Below are 13,077 nucleotides of genomic sequence, written 5' to 3' on the forward strand. Positions count from 1 at the left end.
CCTGGCAGTTACTTTGGGCCGTTTGTTCCAGTTCCTGCTCTTGTTTGGGGAGTTAAGAGTCCCACTGCAATTATACCCAGAGATAACACTAGATTTTTAGCTCTCGCCGAGATATTTGCAATTAAGGCTTTTCAAGCTTGCAGTGATGAGTTTAGATATAAGGTGAAAGGCAATCACAGGGATTCCAGGTTTCCTGCAGATAAAGGCGAGGTACATTTTAAAACTTTTTTTTTTAATGCGACTTGGATTTAATTTTAAGACCAGTTTTACAAATGTTCAAAACTCTTTTTAGAGTGCAACACATGGAAGACAATGAGCATATTATGTTGAGAAATTGTTTATTAAGAACAAACAATGTCAGCATTGATTCTAGGCTAATTTGAACTCATTACCTGCATCATCTGCTATTTGGATTTTTTTTTATCTGCTCATATTGTCAAAATGTGTTGTTGTTTATCCTTAACTTGTTCACGTTTAACCATATTATGTTCCTTTTTACCTTAATCTTGTTTGTCTTAACCACTGTCCATATTGCATCTTCATATTGTATTTTTTCAATTATTTTAGGATGCCAATTAACATCAGGGGACTACCAATGAGAACTAGCTCCCCAAATAACTCAGGTGCATTAACATTTGTTTTAATGTGGATTAATGTACACTGTCTCTTAAAAAAATAGATTATAAATTACATTATCATACAAAAATCTATTTATTTTACCAAAAGAAATGAAATATCTGGCATTTCTGGAAAGTTTTGTGTTCAGTGCTTAGTTTGCCATCAAGTTCAAGAAAAGGTATTTATTCAATTATTTAACATAAAAAAAGATGTTGACTGTTAAAATCACTGAAAAATCAATAAAAAGAATTGGAATAATCAAACTAATTCAAAATGATTATACACTTAAATAAATAAATAGATGTTACTAATTATTTTGAGATTTTACAAGGCAATGTCTGAAAAAACAGTCGTAAAATCCTACTTCCCATATCTGAGCATTTTTAAGACTGCTGAGAAATTAATTTAAGTCAATACAGTGACAATTAAGGCCATTTCAATTCAATGTCTTTTAAGACTTTTTAAGGATCTACGGGGAACCCTGGATTCAGAAGAACACTCAGTCCTTTTCTGTTAAAGGTTATTTAACGGGAGAAGAAAGAGCTGAAGAACACATGAGACCGTAAAGGAACATGGAAAACAGAGAAAGAAAAAGGATCAAACATTATGAATCAAATTTCAGCAACTTACCTTTACAACGTGTGATGGCAGAGACTCCATTTCCGAGGCCTTCTGAGCGAGGGTCTCCAGGTTGACCTCCTGGGACACCCTGCGTTTCCTCCGCGTGCTCTGAATAACGCCCGTCGGGGCTGCCTGGATGTCACGGGCCCCGTTCTGGGAGCCCTGCGGCCCCGGGGCAGCCTGATCTGCAGAGGCAGAGAGAAAAGGGTTCTCTGATGGTGCCCCGCCTTCCTTCGAGAGCCGCCGTGACCTGCGGAGCTGCGTTTGGGACTGTGTCTGTTGTTGGGACTGGGGCTCAGACTGGAGAGGGGGCGGCAGCGGCAGCGGATCTGATGGCTGCTGGGGTTCTGGGGTGATGTCTTGGATAATTGGTTCCTGGATTTTTGGGGGAGCCGGAGCAGAGGACTCCTGGGAGTGTACCACCACGGGCTGTGGGTGCGGGTGAGGGTGCGCATTTTGTGCGCCGGGGTAATAGTCAAGCACATGAGGGTTTTGTTGTTGCAACTGCTGATGTTGCATTTGCTGCTGAATCTGGAGCTGTTGTATCTTTTGTTGCTGCTGCTCGTGCTGTATTTGTTGCTGCTGCTGCTGCTGCTGCTGCTGCTGCTGCTGCTGGAGCTGTTGCTGTACGTGCTGTTGATGCTGAATGATCTGTTGCTGCTGCATTTGTTGATGGTGCTGCTGCTGAATTTGCTGCTGGATTATGTGATGTTGCTGTTGCTGTTGCTGGCGCTGTATTTGCTCTTGCTTCTGCAGCTGCTGCAACTGGTGAGCGGGTTTGGCTTGTGTTGAATAGTTGGGGGGGTTCGGGAGGGTTGTCCTGTTGCCTTGAAAGGTCTGGTAGTAAGCCGGCAGGTGCTGCTTGGGCTGTCCAAAAGCCAACTGGAACGGCTGCAAGACGGAGCTCCCTCCTGGGTGGGATGTGCTGTGCTGTTGGGTGTTTAGCGCTCCAGGTTTCAAGGTCTCCTGGAAAGCCTGGGATTGCTGTTGCTGCTGCTGTTCCCAATCCAGCCCCCGAGCTTTAACAGCATCCCTGTATGCCTCAACTGTGGGCCCCAGAGGCTGCTTCTCTGCAGCTCTGTTAGCGGGCTGCTGATGCACCTGTAAGCTTGCAGCTTCGTGCATCGACTTCACAAATGCATTCTGCGTCCTTGAGTCTGTTACTCCTCCGATGTAATTAGCAAAGTTTTGTCCCCAGTTACTCATGGTATTCCAGGTGGCGGCTCTCTGCTGCTGGGACAGAGACGGCTGCTGCTGACTGGGCTCCTGATGAGCCCATTTCATCGGCACAGTCTGCTGATAATGACCCCGGCTCTGGTCGCCCTTATCTGGGCTGAAGATGACAGAGTTCAGGTACATGTGAGGAGCCTCAGGATTAGAGGTGACGGTACTCGCCGCCTCACTTTGTCCGGGGTCTGAGGCGGTGCTACCGGGGACATAGTAGGACCCCTCAGGGTGCTGAGACCCCTCTTTCATTGCTATGCTTTGTTCGTTGAAAAACGTGATACGTTTGCCTGTTCTTTTGGCGCTGGCTTTCTGCTGGGCTGGTACACTCATGACGGGCATGAATAAGCCGAGCCAGTTGGGTATCTTCAGCCACACCAGCTATAAATGCTCCACTGGATCACACTCCAAAAATCAGCGAAATAAAGCTGTGAAACTACACTGACATCAGCAGTAAGGTCAGCCGAGATAATCTTTTCCCCTCCTTCGTGACCCCCTCAGAGGTCGGCGGCCTGGGGTGAGCAGATCTGAAGAAGTCCGTGTGTTTTTCTCATTCATGGGCAACACCCTGTACAGAGAAAATGAGAGAGAGGTCAAGCATTGAGCCATCAGACTAAAGGGGTCCCCACAGGGGGGGGGTCTCATTATCATCCCCGCCTCAGCCATGTAAAAACCTGCTGTTTGCTTTTTCAACAATAGACCTCCACTGAAAGGTATCGGGTGTGAGAATAGAGGAGGGGAGGAGTAGCTCTAAACTGTGTCATTATTCACTAAGCTCACATGACAGAGGGATAAGGTCCTGCATGCAGGCCAACACGTATACCAGACCTGTCTATGCTAAGCGAAATCAATAATTCCTGGAAATGTCATTACAAGATATTAGTGCGCTATGTTTAAAGAAGTATTTCATTGATATAAAGAAGATCCTCACATAAAACTAGGTCATCTCTGCAGTAGAAAGACACAAATACCTTTCAAATTGGTGCAACGTGACCAGAGAAAAGAGAACAAAAGGATGTTTTTGCTCAAGAGGTGGAAAACCTACAACTACTTTAAATGTGGTTGTCATGCGTTTCATGCCAACTTCTGCATTGCGCAATGCATATTGTTTGCAGAAGTAAGGTGGTCACTTTAAAGATGTGGTTATTGTGTGAAACATGTTGTGTTTCATGCTGTTGTGTGTGCCTACTCTCCTTTGCTGTGTGGGGCATCAGCTTTTTGAGTATTGTTTATTAACTGTATGTATTTATATCAGACTGTTAATTATAGAACTACGGATGAAAATTCACATCTCGCTAAATCTGGTGCAACCACAATGTTATTGCACATTGTCCTTTTGATAAATTAAATAAACCAAACTTAACTAAACCAGAATGCTACGCTCTCGCTGGTGGGTGACATAATGTGGACTAGTCCGTGTGAAAAAATGGTGGCTGGACCTCGTATTACAATTAAGCACTGAGTTAGAACATATTTACGAAAAAATTTATACAACTCGGTAACATAATCTTGGTGTGCGCTTGCTCAGCGCTGCTTAAATTTTACTACTTACATTTTAACAACATATTTCTGTGTGCGGCACACTGCAGGAGACTTAAAAAGAAAAAGCAATTAGTGGCTAGTAAAAAGAAGAAGAGCAGCTGGAAATGTCCACAAATAATTAAAACAATGAGGTTCGGGAGCTCTTTCACCTCCAAGCACAGGACGAGATCAGCCGCTAGATAAGATAAGGTAAATAATTGTGATTGACATGTTATTTCTTTATTGACTGACGCATTCGTTAAGTCACATTAGTGGCCGACACTGTTGTGTCACATGTCACGCTCGCCACGCCTACATTGATTGCAGGATGCCATGATGCAGTGTATAATCACACACTGGAGGTGAATGATGTCGCCATCGTTTGGTTCTGTGTAAAAACACAAGTGCAGTGCACAGAAGGGACTTTGTTGCAGCTCTATAGAGCAATCTATGTGTAAAAGCAGCTATAGAGAGGGGCTGGTGTGCCTCTTGATCAGCTGTATACTCTGTGTGTCCTTGGTGGCGGCAGATGACGGGCAATACGAAAATGTGGAAGTACAGCCTGATGTTCGATCAACAGGAGAAGGAGTGATATCTGGGCACTGGAGGAAAGTTTCCCACAGTTAAACTACACATACTACTCACATGGTTATGATACAAAACTGGTAGAAAATTGGTGAAGTATCCCTTTCATAACGAGCCATAGCACAAAAAAATGAGGGCCACAACTTGACACAAAAATCCCCTCTTGGCTCAACTGACCTGTAACAGAAGCCCTCTTTCCCGCCAAACTGCAGAACAGACAGCATGTTAAATGTGATAGAAACCTCTTTTTACAACCGAGTGACTCATGAGATGCAAAAAAAAAGGGAATCCGTGCCCTTTGAACCGCGGCTGCACACTCAGAGAGGAAGGGCAACTGAAAGTGAGCATGCATGAGTCATGATGAAACCATCTCTGCGAGGGAAAAGTCAAAACGGCCTTGCAGGCTTCGATAGGGGATCTTGACAATTGCCATGGCAACCCACGGTGATTATCAAAAAAAATATATTATCTGACAGCAAGGTTTTGGAGCAGATTTTTTGACACGGTGCAGCCTGCCAAATTCTAAGATGCACACAGATCCCGACTGTTTCTGTTAAAAATTTCAATTCTTGCTCCATCTGGGTGAGATAAAAATCGTGTCACTCTTGTGCAACAGAAAACTATTTTTTATCTTTAACCCTTTGAAACCTGAGCTTATTGGTTTGATTTCTTTCAAAAACATGGGAAGAAGGCAACAAAAGAAGAAACGGCCCAAAAAATGAGCAAAAAGTACAAGGAAAAAAGAAGAAAATTGAATGACCTGGAATGAAGTGCTTTGAAAATTATAATTTTGTAACACAATTTTAAATGTGTAATTATGTTAATCAGAAATGTTATACGCCCGGCTTTGTTCTTTTTTCTCTTAACATTATTCCCTAGCTTTTAAAAAATATTTTCCTAAATCGCCCTATTTCCTGCAATTTATGAAACATCTCTTACCAAGTTACTCATTGTTTTTTCTCTTATGTTTCTGCAAGAAATCGCACCAATTTGCTCAGGGTTCAAAGGTTTAAATACTTGTGAAAGGCATCTGAAAGCAGCACAAGAAAAGTGATGTCGATCCAGGGTTTCAAAGGGTTAATCTGCAGGATGCAAAAAAAGATTAATAACAGCAGAATCTCTACAACATTCATCTCTGACAACCTAGGAAGTGACTGATAATTGTCACCCTTTACTCTGGTGGCCTAGTAAAACACACGCTTCTTAAAATAGATAGCTGCAGCTGTTCAGATCCTGCACTGGCCCCTGGGCACCACTGACTGAGGAAGCTGAATGACCATGCTATGTGGCTAACAAACAGTGCGTGTGTGTGGGTGTGCATGAGCAATGCCGCATGCCTTTTTGCAATGTTGTCAAAACCTATAAAACATCCTTTGTGAAATAGATGCACATACAGTACTGTGCAAAAGTCTCAGGCCACTTCAAACTTATTTCAGCAAGGTTATGACAATCGTACAAACTTAATTCTCAGCATTCTCTTTACTAAAATACAACCAGAACATACAGGAAATACGCTCAAAAAAAATTTCAGAATACCACAACGTCAACAGGGTTAGAAATGCAAGTATTTAGTGTGACCTCCCTTTCCACAAAGCATGTCTTGAACTCTCTTGGGCAGACAATATGAGATTTGAAATTCTGATGTTCCACCAATTTGCATTCAAGACGTGTCCAAAGCTAAATATTGATTGTTCATGTTCTCTGTATTCTTCGTATCTTAATAAAGAGACTGAGATATAAATACATCTTTAATGCAACTTTGCTAAAACAGCAAATCTAGGGTGGCCTAAACACGTTTGCACAGTGCTATGAATACATTTCCTTGCAGGACGAGCAAAAACACAACCATGCTGAGCGAGCACTCTCTGTGCATTTAACATCCGAGGTCATCGTGACGCAACCTTACACAAGCCTAGCCAAATAAACAAAGTAACACGTTAAATTGGCTTAAAATACATGTCAAGCACCGTTAGCCGCCCTAATCCATCGCTGTTTCCTAATATAAATCTGTGGCACAGCTCGCACACACAGCAGCGTGCATGCTGGGCCCTGCAGCGTGCAAGAGACGACACATAAAGGAGAATATAAGAAGAAAAACACGCTGAGTCCTTCCACGAGATGACTCTTCCTGCTGCCCCCCTTCCTCCCTCCACATCACTTTCTGTGGCCAGCCAGCTCAGCGCTATTTACGAGAAACCCTTTGTTGCAGAAAACGGATTATCCACTCACTAATGCCATTGCAACCGACGATGCAACCTGCATGATAAAAAGTGTGGCGGCCAAAATACGCCGGATCGAAGTTGTCAACAGCGATGATACGTCACCTGCGTGTTTCTGTGCAAATTGAGGCATTAAAAACATCCGACACGAGATCGACGGCGAGGTAAACAAAACTTTGTCAGCAAGCTGTGGCGACAATAACACGCACAGTCGAGCACAACAACAACAACAACAGTCATCGACACCAGCCCTGTCTGCCCCGATACTTACTGTGAGGAAAGCTGCTACTCGCGGCAGCTCAGCCCCGCAGGATCGCAGCTCTGTGCGGCCAGCAGCGGCAGCAGGCCCGCGCCATACAGACCCGCGATGATGACTGCATACATCCCCAAGGTTGACTCATGCTATGCTGCTGACCTCACTCACTGGTACTTTTTCCCCTTCTCCCCCCTCCTCGCTGTAAAGTCAAGAGGAAAAAAAAGGTGGGGGGGCCGATGCGTAAACAGAGTCCTTCCCGGTCGGAAACGGAGCGCTAATGTGCAGAAACGCGGGTGCACTCCCGCCGATGCGTGTTGCACATTGTTGCACAAGGATTGCACGGGGGGAAAAAAAGCTAGCAATGCGGCCTTTTGCTGTACATCAACTCCCTCCGTGTCTCTGCTTGTCTTGTGATCCCCCCCCCTCCTCTCCACCTCCCGTCCACAGCCACCACCAGCTCGATGGCCACACCCACTTCCATGCCCAAATAAGGCTTTCCTCTGACACGCAAGGCGCCGTAATTTACGGAGCAAGATCCCTCTCACTCCATGCGGGAAATTCCAACGCACATGGGAGGACCGTAGGGATGAAGGGGAGAGGACGCACCCGGCTGTTTTACTTTCACTCGCCTATCAGACTATTACTTGAGTAAAATCTTAAAGCATGTGATATTTACAGTCTTAGTAAATATCCGATACTTTGAAATATATATAAATGTATTATCAAAATTCAATATGCTGTTAAATTGCAAATACAAAGACATAAAGTAGCACTTAGGATAGTTATAAATGTATGTATATGTACATATTGTGTTGTACATGGCAGCATAATAGACATTTTTATAATTCAGATATTAACATACTAGTTTTAAACATTGTAGCATAATGCACATATTTTCTGATTTCTGATACACCTCTTATTTTTATTTTTATTTCTACGTAACATTCTCTATGCTTTACAGCAGAGCAACTGTAATATATCAAAATTAAGTATTTCTGATTCTGAAACTGTATTTTGTTAGTGTTTAACATGTGAGGTACAGCATAAAATAATACCTAGTGAATCCTTAACCTGGCCCAAAAAGTATTGTAAAACAAATAAAATGAATGACCCTGATCACCACAAGGTAAACAACTATCTGTATAAAGCTTGCTCTTAAATACTTAAATAAAAAAAACTAATAACAAATATTGATCATTTATTCTGAAGCTGAAGGTGTAAACCATAAGATGAATCATGGCTGAGTTCCATTTAGCTGTTTCCACGTTATTGTGCATGCTGCCTCAGTGACACACTGCCAAGGCTTACTGGGAAATTGAAACCGAACCATTGTTGCTGTTATTAATGACACTTGTGCTTTTTCTACAATGACAAGGCAAAATGTGTGCTGTCAGGAAGAGCTGTAAACATGAGAAGATGTCCGGAAATGTTGTAAAATCAGGACACTGGACATGACCAGGCATGTGCCAGTCAGACTCTGCAGGGCTGCAGTCTGGCTCTCTCTCTTCTCTCTGACCCTTAAAATAACGTGCAAAGCCTGAAAACATTCACAGATGCAGTTTACAAGCGGTCGAGTCAGACTGACATATCTGACGCCGATGACACTGTCACTGCACTGGGAATTGTGGTGTGAGTGTTTGTGTATGACAACCTTTTCTCTTGGCTGCATGGCTGAGTCACCTGACAGTCATCTATTCAGCAACTTAAAATAATCAACTTGTGTTTTTTTAAGCAAAAAATGTAAAATAGTTGATTTTTGCAGCTCTGAAAGCAAACATTTGCTACTTTTTTCCATAATTGTAAAGTGAATTTGTTTGAATTTTGGATTTTTGGTCACACAAAACAAGCAATCTGCAGGACATTTTGAGGCATATTTTTCTTTATTTTCTAATTTTTAAAGTCCAGACAAGGGCTGGACGGTCAAATCCATATTATATTGATGGGCATGTATTGACGGATTAAGTTATTACAAGTCTAATGTGGAGGAGTTAGTGACATCTAGTGGTCAGGTTTCAGATTGAAAACAACTGAAAGACCTCCCTGTGCCAAGTGTGTAGGAAAACTACAGTAGTATTCGCAAAAATGCGAATGGCCCCTGTGTTTGTCCATTCTAGGCTTCTGTAGAACAGCGTGGGTGACTTAGTGGAAGAGGACCCGCTCTGATTATATATGTGGCTCATTCTAAGGTTGGGAAAACACCAACAATTTTTGGTTTCAGGTGATTATTTAGTTTGTGTGGGAATCCCCAGAGGTCCCACAATATATCAAAATACTTAAGTCTCAACACAATATTATTGCGATTTTAAATATTAAATAATTTTGCGATATGCTGAGAGTTGCTTTAATATATATTATGATTTATTAGCTTTTTTTCAACTACAAATTACGTCCACAGTTGTTTTTAGTGTCAGTTTTCATCTTACTTCAGTCATTTTAATTGTAGCAAAATGTATCTTGACGACTGAAAAAGCAAATTAATTTTGTTATTTTATTGCAATAATAATAATTTAAATAATTGTAAAAAAGTCAATACTTGGTATCCTGTATTGATATGATATTGCCATGCAAAAATATTGCAATGTATTAATTTTCCCCTCATCCCTATTATATAAAAATGTTGACTGAGTTATCAATATTGTATTCCATTGCTGCCAGGGATGCACAATAATAGCGGCACATCATCGGTATTGGCAGATATTGGTTTTAAAATTAAATATCGGATTTGGCTAAAAGGCTGATTTCTGCCAGTATCACAAAACTATTTATTTATTTATTTATTCAATCATTCATTCATTCACAAAAAGAACATGTACAAAACATCAACCCTAAATTTAAGTATTTTTATCTTATTTCAGAATGACTTCTGAATAGTATTACTATTAGTAGTACTAATAGTATTGTGAAATCTTACGAATGAAAATTATATACACTTTGGAGCATTTTAGTTTATCTGCTGTTGAGTCATAATAAGATGTTGATTTCACCACAAAAGAGACTTCATGATCACTAAAATTAGGTGGGGATAAAAGTGGATAAATTAGTATCGATTATCAGCCAAATGGTTTGTTTTTATCGGATATTAGCAAAAAAAAAAAAAAATCAAATACCGTGCATCCCTATGTCACAGTATTTATATAGCACCTTTGCCGGCAGTATAGTAAAAAAAGACAAGACAGTACTTTGATATTAATAGCTGCAACCCCAGAAACCACTATCCTGTATTTCCCCCACTTTTTTGTTCATTCAATAGAAAAAATAATCCCCCCAAAAAATTTTCAGACATCCTAACGTTGAAGAAATTAAATATTTTTTACTGTTAACTCGCAGTGAAACTGCACTTCATCAATACTTAAATGGGTTTCCAGGACTGTCAAACTGGGCATATCCCAGTATACTGAGCTGATCATGTTGATGACACAGCAAAAATAACTATATACAATAAAAACTGTAGCTACAGGTGATGTGCTATAAACGGCACACTGACACACGTGTCTTTCATCTGGAACTTTCCTCCAGCGTGTGTGATGGATTTTGGGGATCAGGTCAGTTGAAGTTAGCCATATTCCGCCCACAGCTAGCAACAAACAACACATGAATGTGGCGAGTAACATCACAAACAACTAGCATGGAGCTGTCATGCATAAGCTAATAGACTTACAGTACTTACATTAAACTCTGTCCCTCCATGACACACACGTCTTCATGTCCCTGCTTCTGGCGGTGTCCTGCTGCAGCTGAAGTTGACTGTTAGCCAATGTAACGACAGCGACGACTTTCTGCTCAAACTTTTATTTTTTCAGATTCCTCCACAAAGCGTCACTTCCCACTTTTAGCTAGCGCGCGATAACTGCAGCCCGTCTACCCGCGTTCACAATCTTTGATGAGAAACTTGCATCGATTATAAATGTAAATTCACTGCTCATTAGTATAATAGCTGCAGTATCGATGAGCTGGATCAATCATGTCGGTTGTGGAGGGCGCGTGCCGTTTTTGATTTGCTGTAGCTACTTTAACGGCTCAACAGCATCTAGGAAAAGACCACTTATTAGACAAGATAGTAAACCCCCGATACACCGGAACAATGGGGAAACAATGTCGCACTTTCGTAAAAAATACTAAACATTAACGGTTAAAACAACAAAAAAGGGTAGTTTTTTATTCGCTATCGTTATCTAATTCATTAATTTGACATATACCGTATTGCGAATGCGCAAAATGTACCGACTGCCAGCTAAACATTAGATATAGACTAATAATTTAAATAAAAGATATGCCACAAAGTACTGTTACTCGCAAACTATTTAATTGAATATTTTTTATAATAAATATTGAATCCATAATGAGATGCTAACCGACTTTAAAAAGCTAAAGAAGATCAGTCTAACTGCCTAACGGGATTTAAACGAAGCCGGAAGTTGTTGTTAGGGAGCCCTCTCTGTGCTCTGTTGACTCTTTTTAAATCCTACAAACAACTCAGGCTTTTTTTAAAATTAATTACATTTTTGGGAAAAGTCGATGATACATTACTCTGGATTTTGATTACCTTTTTTTGTTAGTATTTGATTTGATTTTCTCTCTGTATATACATACCTCTGGTATGGACAGTTATGTGTGTGTATAATTGTAATGTACCTTTGTTTCTCAGTATAATGACTTAAAGGATCTTTTTATCACATTGGTAAAAATGGGCCTCCACAGTAAATTCTGTCTGTTGCACTCTAATATAATCCTTTCCAGTCAGTAATAGCAGTCGCCTAGATTCAACAAGAACACACTGATCTAAAAGAAAAAGAGAGACCGCATTTATCAAGTCTTTTAATAGAAGCAATGTTCTATCAGAGTTACGTCCTTTTTTTGAAACCATACTCAGCATGAGTGCCGAATAATTTCTCAGTGCTGCGATAAGACAATTTAATATTAGAACAGCTGCTAGACACTGAGAAAATTAAATTGTGTGCACTCTTGCTGGCAATGGTTTAATAACTTTGTTTCTCTCCTCTCTGCGTAGACAAGTCTTTTTGTGTGGAAGCACTACCAAATATATAATATTGCTGGTATTAAAAATTCATAGACCTTTGTTATTGGAGAGTTATTCTCTAATGATGCTAAGTACCTCTCACAAACTCCAATCTGTCCACAGGGTGGCGGTATTGTGTTGCATTTCACTTCTACCCTCAAAATAATTATGGAATTAGAATTTAATTAACTTAATCTGATTGTGATTTAAATTGATTTTATTTTTCAGGGGAAAAAAGCACCAGGCGTGGAACAAACTATAAGTGAAGTAGTGGTGCTCACTTATTGACTTATTCTGCGTCCCCTCCTACGCTAAAACACTGAAGTATGTGAATGAAAAGATTTCTTTAACCTGCCACATATTTGACTTTAAAACCATCACATACTGTACTATGTCAGTTTAGAAGCAGGATAGATTTCTATCATACGGCAGTCCTGAAATATTCTACATTTATTAACCATTTAAACCCTGCATTGACATCATTTTTCTTGTGCTGCCTTCAGATGCCTTTTACAGGTATTTCAACCTTTGAAACCTGAGCAAAGAGGTTTAATTCTCTTCAAAACCACAGGAAAAAGCAATGAGCAAAATGAAAAAAAAAAGGTAAAAGTTGACAAGACAATAACCTGAAAAATAATGTTTAAAAGGAGATGGGAGAGAGATAAATATCAGAAAAATATGAAAAAGGGGACAGCATTTGAGAAACAATATTTATGATTATTATAATGAGATATTCTTGTAAAATGAACAGAATAAATATATTTTTAATTTTTGAACTCTTTCATATCTTTTCCTTGTTTGTTTTTGTTGTTTTTTTGGGGGGTTTTTTTAAAAAGTTTTTTTCTCGTTAATTTAAATGTTACTTTTTCTAATTTTTGGATCATTTTTTTGTTAAGTTGCTCATTTCCTTCCTTCCACGTTTTTGAAAGAAAGCAAGTCGATTTGAGGTTTAACTGCTGCATCAATCTTCAAAATCGGAAATCAATACGCATTAAAAGACTAATCAAACTTCTAAG

General features: G+C 40.3%; 1 protein-coding gene across 3 annotated transcripts in view; it reads right to left on the bottom strand.

The window, feature by feature from the left end:
• The window catches only part of mideasb (mitotic deacetylase associated SANT domain protein b), a 39,255-nt gene extending 28,208 nt beyond the window's left edge, over positions 1-11,047 (bottom strand). Inside the window, exons 1-2 of one of the 3 annotated variants that reach the window (XM_088087264.1) lie at positions 10,712-11,047; positions 1,249-3,031 (exon numbers count right to left, since the gene is read on the bottom strand). In XM_088087264.1, coding sequence (XP_087943390.1) covers positions 1,249-2,805 — 1,557 coding nt within the window. In that variant the 5' untranslated portion in view covers positions 2,806-3,031; positions 10,712-11,047. Of the gene's footprint in view, positions 1-1,248; positions 3,032-7,059; positions 8,131-10,711 lie in introns of those variants that run through there. The other 2 variants (XM_088087263.1, XM_042500212.2) reach the window with 2 other exon arrangements.
• Positions 11,048-13,077: the final 2,030 nt, after the last annotated feature.

Source organism: Plectropomus leopardus, chromosome 14, assembly GCF_026936395.1.
Source record: "Plectropomus leopardus strain MGB_pleo_1.0 chromosome 14, ASM2693639v1, whole genome shotgun sequence".
In the NCBI taxonomy this organism is placed as follows: domain Eukaryota; kingdom Metazoa; phylum Chordata; class Actinopteri; order Perciformes; family Serranidae; genus Plectropomus; species Plectropomus leopardus.